The sequence below is a fragment of the Bactrocera dorsalis genome, chromosome 2 (genome assembly GCF_023373825.1).
Source record: "Bactrocera dorsalis isolate Fly_Bdor chromosome 2, ASM2337382v1, whole genome shotgun sequence".
NCBI classification, from domain to species: domain Eukaryota; kingdom Metazoa; phylum Arthropoda; class Insecta; order Diptera; family Tephritidae; genus Bactrocera; species Bactrocera dorsalis.
The window spans coordinates 73300168-73317137 of NC_064304.1; the positions used below are offsets into that span (position 1 = coordinate 73300168).

Below are 16970 nucleotides of genomic sequence, written 5' to 3' on the forward strand. Positions count from 1 at the left end.
AAATGGCCATCTAAAAGAAATCGACATACCGCCTTATCTCTCTAATAGACTTACGGATTGGGAGTATTTCAAAGTAATGCTCGACAAAAATATTGATGTTAAAGTAAACATAACAACTCAAGATATTTTAGAAGATGAAGTTGAGATATTTACGAAAACGATTCAAGAATCAGCATGGAAAAGTACTCCTGTTCCGAAACAAAAAAGTGTTTATACTAAATATCCATCAGACATTTTAGATCTCATAAAGAAAAAGAGAAAATTACGTAAAAAATGGCAAATAACGCGTTTTCCTCAATACAAAACAGAATTGAACAATTTAACCAAGGTTCTCAGTACCAAAATAAAGATATTCGCGAATCAAAATATTTCTAATTATATTGAGAAATTAACGCCAAATAAAAGTTCCGATTATTCCCTTTGGAAAGCAGTAAAAAATGCAAGAAAACCAATATTGTCTAATACACCCCTCCGAAAGCCAAACGGATCCTGGGCCAAAACTGACGAAGAAAAAGCGGAAGTTTTTTCAGAGAAACTAATGAAAACTTTTAGTCCCTCTGTGACCCATGGAACTTTACCGCAGCTGGTACGATCACAATACGTAGGAGAAATCCAACGAGCATCAATTACAGAAGTGGAAAATATCATTAAAACTAGATGTAAGCCAAAAAAAGCTCCCGGCTTCGACTTGTTGACTGCTGATGTAATAAAAAATCTAACGCGAAAAGCATTAGAAAAACTTACATCGATAATAAACGCTTGCTTAGATCTGAGATACGTCCCATTGTCATGGAAGGTATCTGAAATCATTATGGTACAAAAACCCGGAAAAAGCGCCCAAGAGGCCTCGTCATATCGTCCAATCTCACTGTTGCCTATTTTGTCCAAAATACTTGAAGCCGTAATTGTAGGAAGACTTCAGAACATAAGTGAAGAGAATGGCCTCATACCAACTCATCAATTTGGATTTAGATCGCAACATTCCACAATCGATCAAGTTCATCGAATAACAGATGTAATAGAAAATGCGATGGAAAAAAAAGAAAATTGCACAGCTGTTTTTCTTGATGTATCGCAGGCGTTCGATAGAGTATGGCATCAGGGCTTACTTTATAAATTAAGACGCCTTTTTCCACAGCAACTAACTGAGCTACTTGCCTCCTACCTGAGCAACCGCTACTTCCGAATCAAACAGGGACAATCGTATACTACGTTACAGCCAATAAAAACGGGTGTACCCCAAGGAAGTGTCTTGGGACCCCTTCTATACATTCTATTTACCAGCGATATGCCTACGCCGCCAAACTGCACAATCGCCACATTTGCAGACGATACCTGCTTAATTACTACCGGCAAAAATCAATCCGAGTCGTCGAACAGAATGCAGTCTTCAATCAACGAGATTGTAGAATGGACACAGAAATGGAACATTACTCTAAACGAGTTGAAGTCTGTACATATAAACTTCACTAACAAAAGTGCTACATATATCCCCCTACATATTGGTAATGAGATAATACCGTACTCCACCTCAGCGAAATATCTTGGCTTGACGTTGGATGCAAAAATAAAGTGGAAGGAGCATATACAAAGGAAAGTTGCAGAACTTAAACTAAAATATAACAAAATAAACTGGTTAATCGGCAGGAAATCACCCTTAACTACCTCAAATAAAATTCTAGTCTACAACCAAACGTTAAAGCCCATTTGGACATACGGTATCCAACTATGGGGATGCGCTGCACCGTTATACATTGAAGCGGTGCAAAGATTCCAAAACAAAGTCCTGCGAAAAATTGTAAATGCCCCGTGGTACATACGCAATTCAGATCTACATCGAGATCTCCGCATAAAAATGGTTCGGGAAGTCATTCACGAAACGGCATCGAAACATGCTACAAGGTTACAAAATCACATAAACGCTGAAGCCCGACAACTGGGAGAAACTCGAAATAGCAATCGCAGACTGAAAAGGACAACGTTTCGTGACCTTTTAAGCAAGTAACAAATAACAGACATTATAATATTTAGTTTTTAACACAAAGTTTAGTTTTTGAATAAAGTTTTTAATAGAGCTTTTATGTTGTACCTTATAAATTATGAAAAATATTGCTTGTTAGTTTAAGTTAGTCACTAGTTGCAATTTGAATGAAATGTAAAACCACATCCTTGTTACGTTTCAATAAAAAAAAAAAATCGACTTTTAAACTTGCGCTATCCGTAAATCTGAAGCAATAAACAATATATTCTACGAGTATCCGCAAGAATTTATCTCTTTGTAAACGCCTCATTGATGGGATGGGGATGAATCCATCATGCGCCATATAGCACATATAGAGGCCGTGGTCAGTACTTTAAATGTCTTAAAACTGCGAGCTGATATCATTAAAGGATGCTTAAAATCGCCGCCCATATGGGCTTCGATTGAAAGTATAAAATTACTGACGAATATGAGATCTCGTCTTCATGGAATCACCGATAGCAATTTTCCACAGCAACTGTTTGAACTTGGAGAAGAAATTTTCCCCATTCAAACTTTAAGCAATAATTGTAACATTCTTCTGGATAAGCCTCTAGGTCAAACAGTCCTTAGATCAGAAATTTTAGTAGTTGCATTATACCCTGACATCGAGAATTCGCACGAAAATGATAATTAGTTGTGTTCTAGAACAATAGTGTCATTCAGGAATGAATCATAGTGTCAATAAAATAAACAAACTAATTATTCAACAAGTACCAGACAAATAAAAAAATACAAATTGATGAATTGATTACGGTGCCTGTAACCAATATTCAATTTGCAGTCCATTATCCCCAGGAGTTTTTAAATTCATTAAACGCTTCTGGACTGCCACCACATGAAGTAACTTTAAAAATTACAATTCAAATTATGCTTTTGAAGCATTGTAATGGTATAAGTCTGCCTATTAAGGTATTGAAGGACAATTTACTTTCAGCAACAATTATCACCGGCAGAGCAGCTGGTCAAAAGGATAAGTATCAAATATTTTTTACTGACTCAATAAGTCAGGAGCAGAGAAAGCAAATTATTAGAAAACGACTGTTTTAACTTATGAAGCAGGCTGATAGTTTATAATAAAAAAGTTGTTTTTAGAAAATTTTGAATCTTTATAAATTTAACAAAAAGTTGTAATATAATAAGAATATAAATATCTGTGTTTAAATTATATATGTACATGTACCATATATGCCATAATTGAATAAACATGTTTGAAAATGGGGTTGTGCACTTTAGTATAACAGTTTTCAAGCTGCGATACATACATTTGAGTACCTAACACCTAAGAGTGTAGGGACACTAAAAAAAGTTGCATTATAAAAAAAACAGCTAACTTAAACAAGTAAGGAAGGGTTAAGTTCGGGTGCAACTTTCAAAATTTTTACGTTATACGTTTCGCTATACTATCAGCTGTATTTGTTTACTTTCTTATTATTGGCGTTTAAGTGTTTGAAATTAATAAATTTAATAAATTTCGTTATTAATATGGAAGGAAACCACGATATTCAGGTAAATTAAGTTGAATATATGTAAGTGAAATATGAAAATATTTTGAAGTTTATGTGGTTACAAATGATTTTATTTAAAAATTAAAAAAAAACAAAACAAAGTCAAATAATTTCACTGTGATAGTCAAAAAAAAAGACAAGACCAAATTCGACGGTTTCCCCCTATTTCGGGTCTTACGAATCGAACTGCATCATTACTTTTTTGAGTTACAATCATGGTTTCATACAAAAATTTTTGTTGAAGTTTTTCATCAAAGTGGCCCATTGTAAGAGAAAGGCACATTTTCTTCGGTCTCTATCTTTTTTAATGTTGACTTTTTTGGTAAACTTTCTTTGGCAAAGCTTCTCAGAATAAGTCCGTCTTTAAGTTCTTAGATGACTGTAAACCCCAAAATTAATGTTTTTTGTGTCCTTATAGCCAATATGTAGAAAAAACTGAAATTTAATCCATTTTTTTTTAATGTTTTTTCCCTCACGTTTCGTCAATATTTTAATTTACCCTTTGATACTTATACATTAAGTGACATCTTGTAATAGTAAGAAACTTAAGCAAAGACAACGTTCTGAGCGAACTAACATAACAATGGAAGATATGTGCGGATTTAAAAGTTGATGGGTCTTGTTAAATTTAATTTAAATATTGTGTACAAATTTATGAAACTTATTGATAACGTTTATAAGATACAAAAAAAAATAAAACAGCACACAAACATAGTTGTGTAGCTTTTTTAAAAAATACAAATTTTGTTAAGATTTTTTTCTAATGGTTAGTGTCGTATTTTTTAAGAATATTTTTAAAAATATGACATAAGACATACAACAAAGCTTGTGAATTGCCTAATTGATTTATCGCGCTATTAGTAGTTTTTAACAGAACCGTTAAATGGGGAGTGAGCGGGGTTGTCATCCGATTTCAACTGTTTTTAAACTGTCGGTAGAAATTTTTATAAGATTTATACCTTAAAAATTTGTTCGTTGTAGCTTAAGCTTTTTAGGAGATATGCATATTAAACTTATTAGAGGGCGGGGTCACACCCACTTTTTAATTGTTTTTTAGTTATGGCACTTTATAGGTTTTGGGTCAATGGCGATTTGTGGGCGTGGCAATGGTCCGATTACGCCCATCTCCGGTACAACCGTTAAGTGAACAAAACTACAAAACTCTGTAGCAACTAGTTGCAAGAGTACTCGTAAAAAATACAGATAGTAGCGTATTAAAAAAGGCCGAAACGACACTCATTTCATCCCTATTGGAAAACTGTTACTCCTAGTGAATGTTTAGAATTCTGTTTAAACTTCAGTATATCGTGATTTACAATTTGCCACTCACCTCCAAATGGGAATCCAAAATGCGTGGTCCGTTAGTTGATTTCTAACAGTATCACTGTTTTCGCAGATGAGGTAGTAGTAGCAAGAATAATTATCATATGTACTGGAAAATAGTTTGAGTAATCGCAAGGATTTTTGTGCAATAATATCTAGCTGTAATTAAAAAGATGAACAATACATTATTTACTTATTATAACCACAATATACTCGTACATATGTATATGAATATTTTTAAGCTCACAAAAAAAGTGGCTTTTCAAACTTTAAAAATTTCGGCGATAAAATTATTATTCTCAGAAACTTTTATTATTTTTATTGAAAAAATTCCAAATTTCAAATTACTACGTTTAATCATATAATTGAGATAATCAAACTTTGCCGCAGAAATTTTTAAAGTTTGAAAAGTCAACTTTCTGAATATGTGATGGTTATTTTTGAGAAACGATAATTAATTGCTGAAATTTTAGTTTGAATGAAAAAACGAAAATTCCTATGTTAAATGAATGGGAATCTAAAAAAAAAAAAAACGACCTCTTAGAGTTAAGCTACAGCGCCTGGTTAGAGGGAGAATTTTGAGTTGAAAAAAAAAATCAAATTTTTTTTTGAATTACCCTAATACTCACTATGAACTCACAGCTGAGAGATAACGAAGTAAATACGCAAAAATATGATACTAAGGATTTAATACATAGCTCCAGGAATAGTTTTTTTTTCTACTTTCTCTGTGAATGACCAGCTCTAGTATTAACCAGACATAGAATATTTTTAACACATCAGGCACTAAACCTTGAATTGCTGTCCACAAAAAGCATGGCGGATATAAGTATATATGTATGTATATTGTTTGATTTGTGTGTATTATCAAACATTGACCTCAAAAAAGAACTTGTCATTCCTTATCACTGGTGGGGGGAAATGAAACGTCTTACATTGAGGGAGAATATATTCATTCTAATTTTATTTCTAAAATGTAAACCTTATATACTTTTTTTAAGTTCTTAGTTATCTAATTAAACATATGTATATTTACGGCACACCACATGGGGTTGTTTTCAACTGTACAATACAACACATGTGTGTAGGTGTGTTTAATGTTATCTCTTCTGTAAATTTATGACTTGTGTCCTAAATATTTTAATTATTATTTAGATGCACATTGCATTTAAATGCATGTATGAAAATAGATATTTATTTTTAATTGTATTTCGGCTTTGCTGATAAGTATGCATGTTCAATGATATTTGAACATATTGCTGAGGGAAAGAAATGATTATCTAAAATTAGTGGACTGTATATGCTTTCATGATCTTAAGTATTATAAATTGTTTAACTTATCTTATTTAAGAAAACGAACATGTTCAATTTTGCCGGACGCCAAATGTGACTGCTAGAAAGGTGACAACAGCTTGCGATCCTGTCTTGGTCGTAAACTAAGTAACGTTCACGATGACTATGAGCCTTCCAATGTTGTATCAGCGATAGCTTGTTCGTAACTATTTTTTCAAATTCGTGTCCTGTCGGCTTTTCTTCTTTTACATCCGACGACTGTGTATCTTTGATTTTACCTTTCTCATTTTGCATCTTTGTGTACTCTGCTCCACTGATTCCGTCTTTCGGTGATTATTGCACTTGTTTTGTCGGCAAACATCCCATCCTTTTTTTTCGTCTTGGCTTTTGGGTTCGGTTCTGTTTCTTCTGCTGTCATGCCTACATCGTCAGCGGCTTTAATATCCACGTCTTTAAGAATCCGTCGAAAAGAGTTATGGTAGGAAAGGCGTCGCAGGTATCCCCTGTCCAAAGTGATAAAAATGCCCCAAAGAGACCTCGCGAGATATTGGGATATTTGCCACCAACCAAGAAGCCGAAAAACATGAGTTATAAAATGCAAGCAACATATAGTGAGGTCACTGAATGCATGCAGAAAGACAGTTTGGGAGATAAGCCCGCAGGCGAGAAATGGGTAGACGTCGTTAGAAAGAAGAAACCGATCGAGAAGAGAATCAGATCGAAACCAGACGCTATAATATTAACAAAAAAGGAGGGAGCGTCGTATGCGGATATCCTGAAGAAATAAAATGCGACAGAGGCCTCGAAGAATTGGGTTCAAACGTGAGGTACATTAGAAAAACCCTCAAAGGAGACCTGCTAATTGAACTGAAAAATCAAGCAGAAAAGAGAGCCGACACGTTCGAAAGCGCCCTAGAAGGAGTTATTGGTGAGATGGCCGTAATACAGCCAAAAACGCATAATGTTACTATTACGTGCAAAGACCTGGATGAGATAACCACACCTGAAGAAATCTGCGAGGCATTACAAAAGGAGTGTGGGATCCAAAACCTGGGGAAGCAAAATATAAAAAATTTGCGGAAAACTCGAAGTGGCACTCAAATAGCTCATATTTTCCTACGAGCTGAGGATGCTAAAACGTTACTTAAGTGCGGTAAAGTAAAGATCGGGTGGTCTATCTGTCGTCTCCGGGAATTTACACCTATTACACGCTGTTTTAGGTGCTTCCAACTAGGGCATATAGCACACAAATGTAGCAGCCCCATTGATAGATCATCCCTTTGTACTCGTTGCGGAACCCCAGGTCACATGGCAAAGACATGCACGAATTCCCCGAGTTGTATGCTCTGCAAAGGGGAACACTCTGTCCTAAGTACGGCCTGTCCTAAATACGCAGATATGTTGAAGTCAACGAAAAAATGAAGATATTGCAACTAAATCTCAATCATTGCGCTGCAGCACAAGACCTTCTTAAACAGACGGTGCTAGAAGAAAACATAGATGTCGCCATATTAAGCGAACAATATTCTCAACGTTCGGAAAGCACTTGGTGTAAAGATATAAGTGGCAAAGCAGCATCTCGCTCCAAAGAAACCCATAATGGCTTTACATGGGCGAAAATACAAGGAATATTTTTTGTAAGCTGCTATGCTCGTCCTAGTGCAACAATTAGCGAATTTGAAGATTTCCTCCTGGAGTTGTCTCTAGAAATCAGAAGCAAATCGCCAATAATAATAGCGGGAGATTTTAACGCATGGTCTACTGCTTGGGGTAGCAGAATTACAAACCATCGTGGTCGTCTCATTCTAGAATTTCTGAGCCAAACAAACCTTATGATTTTAAACAGTGGCACACAAAATACCTTTCAAAAGGGAAATAAAGGATCAATAATAGACCTAATGTTTGCTAACGACGCGCTTAGCAGGCATACTAAGTGGAAGGTGTCAAACATGTATACAAATAGCGACCATATGGCGATAATTGCCGAAGTTTCGTTCTCCCAGGAAACGGAACGCTGTCCGAGAAATACCTCTCGAAAACGAAGTTGGCGTCAAAAGGAATTTGAAACCGACGTTTTCCAGAGCGTCTGGAGTACGGCAAATGCATCAGGCGAAAACGCAGCCCACTTAGTATCCGCTGTGCGGAAAGAACTAGTTGCAGCTTGCGATGCAACTATGCGCAGGACGAGATACTATAACAATCGAAAGCCGGTATACTGGTGGAACGACGAAATTGCCAAGCTGAGGAAGCTCTGTCACTCAGCTAGACGCCGCCTACAGCGTAATCTGGGAAGTGATAACGAATTCAGCCTTAGAGAAGCATTTAAATGCCAAAAAAAGCTCCTGAAGTCAGCTATTATCCGTAGTAAGAGATCCTGTTTCGAAAAGCTCTGCGAAGAAGCCAACATAGACCCCTGGGGAACGGCATACAAAATTTGTATGTCAAAGTTCAAAAATAAGTCGAAGCAACCCAAGAATGCATTATTTATGAAAAACGTTGTCGAAGCGTTATTCCCGACACATGCCCCCCATTTCTTATATTAGACGAAACGAAGCTACGGAGCCACCCCTACTAGTCACAAAAGACGAACTATTGGCTATTGCGAAAAAGATCAAAAACTCCAAAGCGCCAGGAATAGATGGTATACCAAATAGAGCCCTTAAAGAAGCCATAACCCTAAGGCCCAGTTTATTTGTTAACATGTACAATGCGTGTATATTAGAAGAGGTATTCCCCGATCCGTGGAAGATACAGCGTCTGGTTCTACTGCCAAAGCCAAAAAAGCCACCAGAAGAACCGTCATCTTATCGACCTCTTTGCATGCTCGACACAATTGGAAAAGTGTACGAAAGCATTGTAAGAAACCGCTTGGAGTTAGCAAACCCAAAAACCGGCGGATTATCAGAGAGACAATACGGCTTTATTAAAAAGAGGTCCACTATTGACGCACTAAGAGAAGTAGTTGATACTGCGAAATGTGCAATAAGTGGAAAAAGATGGAAAGGTGGCACAAAAAAATACTGCGCGCTAATAACCCTGGATGTGAAGAATGCGTTCAACTCCGCAAAATGGGCAAATATAATAACAGCTCTGCACGATATACAAGCTCCTCCTTATCTGATAAATATTATAATGAGTTACTTTCAAAATAGGAGATTGCTATTCGAGACGGACGAGGGCACTCAGAGCTACACTATCTCCAGTGGAGTACCGCAAGGCTCGGTTTTAGGCCCGCTGCTATGGAACCTGATGTACGACGGGGTGTTAAGAATACCGCAACCAAAAAATGTGAAAACAATCGCATATGCGGATGACCTCATAGTGGTAGCTGTAGCCAAACATCTGGATGACCTCCGGGTTAAATGCAATGATAGCATAAATGGCTTGCGCCGATGGTTTACTACCATGAGTCTAGAGCTGGCTGAGCAGAAAACAGAAGTATTGCTCATAAGCTCTAGGAAAATTGAAGAGAACATATCGTTAACCATAGGAGAATGTGAGATTACTTCACAGCCGCAGCTGAAGTATCTTGGGGTAATAGTGGACTCAAGGCTCAAGTTCAAAGAACACTTGGAGAATGCGACACGTAAAGCGAATAAAATATATAATGCGTTATCTAGAATGATGGCTAATAAAGGCTGTGTTCGTTCCAGCCGACGATGTTTAATAGCTAAGGCAATAAGTTCAGTGATCCTGTATGCGGCTCCAATATGGATACAGGCGCTAGAAACAAAATCATATAGTAGACCAATTAACACAGTGCATAGGCTTTTAGCAATACGAGTCATAAGTGCTTTCCGAACTATTTCAAATGACGCCTCCGAGGTATTAGCCAGTATGGCACCGATTGACATCCAGGGAGACGAATTCGCGCGAATATATAATTTATCAGAGACGTCTACCATAGCAAAAAGAGAAGAGAGAAATAAAAGCATTGCAATGTGGCAGCAGCGGTGGCAAACTTCATGCAAAGGACGGTGGACCTATCGACTGATATCGGACATACACTCGTGGATAGGTAGACAACATGGGGATCTGGATTTCCATCTTACCCAAATACTCAGTGGGCATGGTTGCTTCAGAAGCTACCTTTTCAAATATAGTCATGACTTTAGTCCATACTGTCCGACGTGTTCAGAGTGTAGAGAAGACTCTGAACACGTGTTCTTTTATTGCCCTCGGTTTTCAAGCATAAGGGAAAAGCTGAAAACCACCCTTGGAGGTAGTATCACGGTGGAAAATTTGACAGCACTTATGTGCGAGTCCTCTGTAAAGTGGAAAGCAGTCAGTGAAGCGGCATATCAAATTATGACAAAATTGAGACAATTAGAACAGATTAGGCGTCAGTCAGTCCGTGCAATAGAGGAGACTTAAACGTCTTCTTCTCTCCCATGAAGTAATACTTTGTCCAGTGGTCCCGTGGGAGAGACATAAGGTGGGAGTAGGTTAGGTTTAGCGGATTAAAGTCCCGCACTCTGGCTTTCGATGCTTCCTCCTACTATAAAAAAAAAAAAAAACGTCTTCATCTGGCTCTTCTAAAACACCTTTGCGTTTTTTCGGCAATTGTGTTGGTTTGTGTAGAACTTTAATTTCCTCTTCCTTCTCATGCGCTTTAGCATCATCAATGTGATCAGTTTCTTTAGCTTCGTCCTTATCTTCAATCAATTTATCCTGGACTGCACTTTCCCACATTTCCTAAAAATGTGAGTCTGCCGCAAGAGACACCAACTCAGTTTGTTTTTTTTCAGTTTTTGATTGTTTATGAAGTTCTTCAAGTGGTTCTTCTTCTTCTTCAACTTCATTTTTTTGTTTTTTGTCTTCCTCTATTACTTCTGCTGTTTCTTCCTCAGCAGAAGATGGATATATACAAGGTAGATAAAAAATTGCAACATTTGTACATTTTAAATCCGAGTCAAAACGGTACAAAATTTCTGGTTCTTCTTCTATCGTATAATCTTCCAACAGCACATCACGCTGAAGAGAACTGTACGTAATTTCGGGCTCTCCTTCTTTTAATCTCGATTTACAAAGTTTGAGATTTTGGAAATACTCCGCCGTTATTTCAAAAGACAAGTTTTCTATTTCAAGAAAAATGTTTGAAAAGTACATTGTGTGAAAATTGCGCATTTGAAGAAACACAATTTCCAAATGTTTAATATTATCACTTTTTATTGCAGTGACTTTGTATAGATCATTCATTACTTTTCTGAGGAGTTGAATTTTCCTCTTGAATATGAAGATTCCAAGATCCAAATCAAATATATCTGATTTGAATTTATTTGTCATGATGTTAATATGAGAGAATATACTCCCGTCTTACAATTATTTTTGTTTTAATTTGCCTGTATTTTGAACAGGGCTTTTTTGTATTTTGCCTGTTTTGTAAGTACAATTTTGGCCGACAACTAAATCCGGCTCGAAGGACCAAAAATGTGTATAACTCAACAAAGATTTAACATTCCTTACCTCTGGTGGGGGGTAGGGTTGCCAGATAGAAAATCGTTATTAACTGGACAGAATTAAAAAAAAAAATGGACTTGTCTGGACACCGCGAACAAATTAAATAAGTCAATTATTTAAAAAAACAAAATTTATTATATTAAAAAAAAACATATATAAATTCATATTAATAAGTACGTATAGGTATAATACATATTTCAAAATGTATATTTGTTATTACTTTTTAACGCCTTAGCCAATTTTATGCCTTTTTCTGTATTCAAAAATTTTATAAATTCATTACAATTTTCAGATAAATTTTGTCCTATTAAAAGCTCTTATTTTATTAGATCTATAAGCATTTTGTTCCTTTCTTTCGAAAATAAATTATTAAATAAACTAAATATTTTTTCACAAAAAGCGTTGCTAATTTGTATGGAAAATATGAATGAAATAATTTTTTTCATATTTTTCATTTCATTTTCATTGTATTTTGAAAAAAAAATTAGACCATATTTTATCATTTGGAATGTCTTTTGGCAAATTGTCGTAAATATTACGTAAGGAGCAATATTCAGTATATAACTCATCACAATTAATATCGTTACATATATTTAAGTTTGATATCACATCATTTAATTCAGTCCATGTGCATAATTTTGTTTTGATACAAAACAAAGATAACTGTTTCATAATTGAATTCTCGCCGTAATCGTACTTAGCTTCTAAGTAGTTTAATGTTTTTGTTAGGAATATTTCCGCTTGTTGTTTAAATTCATCTTTGTCATCTGGGTTCATTTTGCGCATCAATGTATTTGCCTTATTCCCAAAAAAAGTATCATTCAGTCTATTTTTGAGGCCTATTCTTAATTTTTCCATTACAGTCGACTTCAACAATTGTGCATGAATCAGATTCCAATACTTTGATTGCCACATGAAAATCGTGCAAAACATTTTGCGCAAAATATAAATATGCTTCCGTAATACCTTCTTCAAAGCATTCTTCGTTTTCATTCATTACATCAATATTCGAAACCCCTCTGGTAACAAAATCCCATAGCTCCCTGCGACAGTTTTCTTTTTTTTGTTTAAAATAAAATATCTTTTGATAGCAGGCCAATCCAGCAGTAATCTATCTATTGCTGGTAGGAGCTCAAGGCATGCGCTACATCAGCTCGAACCTACCTATCCTACGCCTTTGCGCAAATGATGCCCACGTACAGATTTGGCAATGGCAATAGCAATTCGTTTGTCAGCTAGTATTCTATAAATTCTATCGTGTCGAGATGCCCCGTAAGAACGTGTGTATTTCCAGTTTGAGAGATGCTGCTTGTCGCTCGCTGTTGTCTAAGTGTTCAATGCATTATGTATTCTCACTGCGTTCGATAATTATCGATATTCTAACTCCAAATATACCTTTTACAACACGTTGAGACACATGATAATGGAAATAACTAAAAAATAACTTCAAAAAACAAGTCAATATAAAAATAATGAAAAAAGAGAAAAAAAGAAACAAATAAATCTGGACAAAGACTTCTTTGTCTGGACTCTGGACAGCAACACAAATATCTGGACAATCCAGACGAATCCAGACCACCTGGCAACCCTAGTGGGGGGAAATGAAAAGACCTTCATCGAGTGAGAATTTATTCATTCTAATTTTATTTCTAAAATGTAAACCTTATATACTATTTTTAAGTTCTTAGTTCTAATTAAACATATGTATGTATATTTACGGCACACCACATGTGTTTGTTTTCAACTGTACAATACAATACATGTGTGTGTGTGTGTTTAATGTTATCTCTTCTGTAAATTTATGACTTGTGGCCCATATATTTTTATTATTATTTAGATGCACATTGCATTTAAATCAGTGTTGTCCAACGTGACTGTGTGCACGTTATGCTTGTGTTGGTTATTCTAGCGTCAACTGATCGCAAAATTCTTCTTTGCTTGCCTACGAAGTTGAATACAGTAGCACAATCGTGCTTTCACAGACACTTGTCGCGACATGTTGGTGTGAGGTGTCTGGCACTGTCCGTGCGCTATTGTGCGCATAGGCCGTGGACAACGCTGATTTAAATGCATGTGGTTGTTTATGTACATACGTATGTATGTATGTATGTTTCAAAAAAGATATTTATTTTTAATTGTATTTCGGATTTTGCATGTTCAATGATATTTGAACATATACATCTTAATATATAAAAATCACGTGTCACATTGTTTGTTTGCGATGGACTCCTAAACTACTGAACCGATTTTAATGAAATTTTTAACACTGTGTGCAGTTTGGTCCAACTTGAAAGATAGGATAGTTTATAATTCTCCTTATAGTCGCATTATTTATTTATTGCAAATTATTTGTTTATTATTAGCAAAGAGCTATCCACCAGTTGGTGGCGCTAACAGCGGTATTGAGTGCGCTATGTTACAGTAGATGGCGCTACAAACATTAAAAACATTAAATGAAAATGCGTTGTTTGAAGTTTATATTATTTGTGGTAAAGTTATACGAGTCTATGACTTCCAAAAAAAAAAAAAATAGGGCGGGGCGAAGTTCGCCGGGTCAGCTAGTATGTATATAAGTATAAGTTCATCGAAAGCACAAAGTGGTTTGAACATGAAGGTGAAACGAGATGGCATGTTTGTAAAAGTCCGCTGAAAGTGCATCAAAATGGCATACCCGCCACTAATTGAGCCCAAAGTGGCAGCACTCCTACCTACCTGCTAAAAGGGCGATAAATCAGAAAATGAATGCACCACTAAATTTTATCCCTAGATTTAAGAGAAACACCATTTCTTAAGTCCGATATTGATTACTACGTAATATTAACTTTTCATTCCTACGAAATCGGACTAAAAGCACACATACTCCTCATATAACACAATTTTAAATTCTATATGGTCATTTAATTTTCATGTATACAAATAAATCAAAAATAAATTCATTGGGATAAAACTTTGCACGAATAGTGCCTTTACGGTATACCACTTTGTGTCCTAACGTTGCCAAAATCGGACTACAACTGTTAAAGCCACCATTTACCGAGGTTCTACAGCGAACATTGTCAAGGCCAAATCTTAACAAAACTGTTCACTCCCCAAGGTACCACATATGTGAACCAGAATATCTATAGTGGACATTTGACCATATCGGTCAATGTGTAGGATATAGAATTGAAATTCAGACAATATTATTTCTGTGTGTCAAAAAGAGTTGAATCGATTCAACACTTCTCTGAACTCCATATATCTAATACTCTATAAGGATTTTCGAACTTTCATGGAACTTTATTCTGGATATATCGGCCAATATTTGAGTTATCTCAATGACAATTGCCGAATATGTTTTACTCATAACAGTACAGTTTGTACCTAAAATAGATACAATTGGGCGAAAACATGACCTACCCTCCATATTACCAGGCTTTTCGAACATCCGACTGACTTTCTTCCATATGATTGACGATTGCACTACGTACGAGTATAATAATTTTCTTTTTTTCTTATCTTATGCCGAATTTGTCAGTCAGTGTATATGTTATATAGAGTATATGTGTATATAAAAATGTTACGATTCCGATTGTTCACGTGTGGCACTGGTATACTTACGGTATATTTATGCGAAATGAAAAGGCACTGATCTTAATTATAACTCACACTCTCTGTATACAATTTTTTATTATTATTAAAGTTAGTTATTTTTATTTGGTTTTCCGCGAAACACACTGCGCGACACTGCTGGCGAAATCGGGGATTTTCGTTACTCCGTCACTTGGCGGTTTAACAAAAAAGAAAGTGCGGATGTTGCGGTGAAAAGATGAAAATTTGCGCTCGAACGTATTGGTTCACGGATTCAATAGAATGAGGAAGATACGGTTCGGCTAGAAGACTCTGCAGCTGTTGCACGGTATTGCGCTCAACCCTATTGAGCGTCGTTGTTGCTGGCGATGAGCGTGGAGTAGCGAAGATGGCCGTGAACGTGCTGTGGTTGGCTTGGTGCGTCATCGTCGCTGGGCTGGATCGCAGCGTGGTCTCTTATGGGTGTTGGTGTGTGTTAGATTGGATCGGCTGGGAAATCGGTGAAATAGAGTGTGATGTGGCCTTTGGCAGTATTGACATGCACCGTCGGCACAGCACTTTATGGTGGCGTAGTCATCTGCCAGGCAGGTCATGCAATGCCCGTAGGCTCTTGCAACCTGATTTCTTTGAGCGGGCTTCATAATCTGGAATATGGTGCATCGTTTCAGCGCGAGTGGGTAATGGCACAGGCTGCAACATAGAAGCCCCTGTGGCTCCAATAGCTTTTAATTGATAATTTTATTTTTTTCGTGCTTTTTTTGTTTGTTTTGTGTCTTAAATTATAACGATTTTATTTCGAATTTTACGAATTCGTGGTATTGATTATTAATTTTTTGATTAATTTTGCTGATTTTGTTGAAGTTTTTCTTAGTTGTTTGAAAGAAAACACAACAGTTTTATGACTGGTCGAGTTAATATGCCGGTTTGTGTTCGTACATCGACTACTCTTATATGAAATCTGATCCTCGATAAACCTTTTCAGTGCGGCCTAGTCGCCATTGCGTTGGAAGCAGGCATACCTCCTGTATGATGGCGCATTCTCCTGCATTGGCTTCCTTTTAGGTCATTTTTCCTCGATATCTCTTATCGAGATCTTTGAGATAGTCTTCCTTCTATCTGTGGCTGAATTCGTTATGGAGAATCTTGATTCTTTCCCATCCATTGATTAAAGTGAGTGCGTCTTCTTCTGTATCAGGTATGGCGAAAAGAGAAGCTCTTCTGTAGAAATGGCCTGGTGTGAGGGCTGTGAAATCAGAGAGGTCTTGCGAGAGGGGTCGTAAATTCCTGATAATTGAGTTTATGACTCCTACCATTTTCTTTAAATGGGACTTAAAGATTCCCAGAGTCCACCCATGTTTGGAGAACATTGAGCTATAAACCGTCAATCGATCCCTTGGTGTGCATATTTATTAACAATTCCAGGGGAGACTTCTTTCATAAAGTTTATAAACTCCTTCTCTGTTGCCCTTTGAGGTCGAACAAAGTTTTTCCCCATTGTCGCTCATAATTTTTAAAGAAAATCCGCGTCGTCTAACAAAGCGTGCAAATGCTGCAAGAAAAGCCGCAATAGTCAGATCTGAACAAGGCTCGAGGTGTAGTGCCTTTCTCGCACAACATACAAAGACAGCCACATACCCTTTTCTAAATGAAGAAGATCTTAACATCGAGGCCTTTATCTGGAAAGGTGCAGCAAAATCAACCCCAGTGATGGTAAAGGGAGAACATAATTGCAGCGTTTAGGTGGTAAAGCTTCCATGATTTGCGTACGCATTTTGTATTTACACATGGTACATGGT

The 16970-nt window shown here is 36.5% G+C and overlaps 1 protein-coding gene across 2 annotated transcripts in view; it reads right to left on the bottom strand.

Moving 5' to 3' along the window:
* The window catches only part of LOC115065857 (uncharacterized), a 150471-nt gene that overhangs the window by 75270 nt on the left and 58231 nt on the right, over positions 1 to 16970 (bottom strand). For both annotated transcript variants that reach the window (XM_049450169.1, XM_049450168.1), the window contains one exon: positions 4859 to 5010. In XM_049450169.1, the coding sequence (XP_049306126.1) occupies positions 4859 to 5010 (152 nt within the window). The remainder of the gene's footprint in view (positions 1 to 4858; positions 5011 to 16970) is intronic.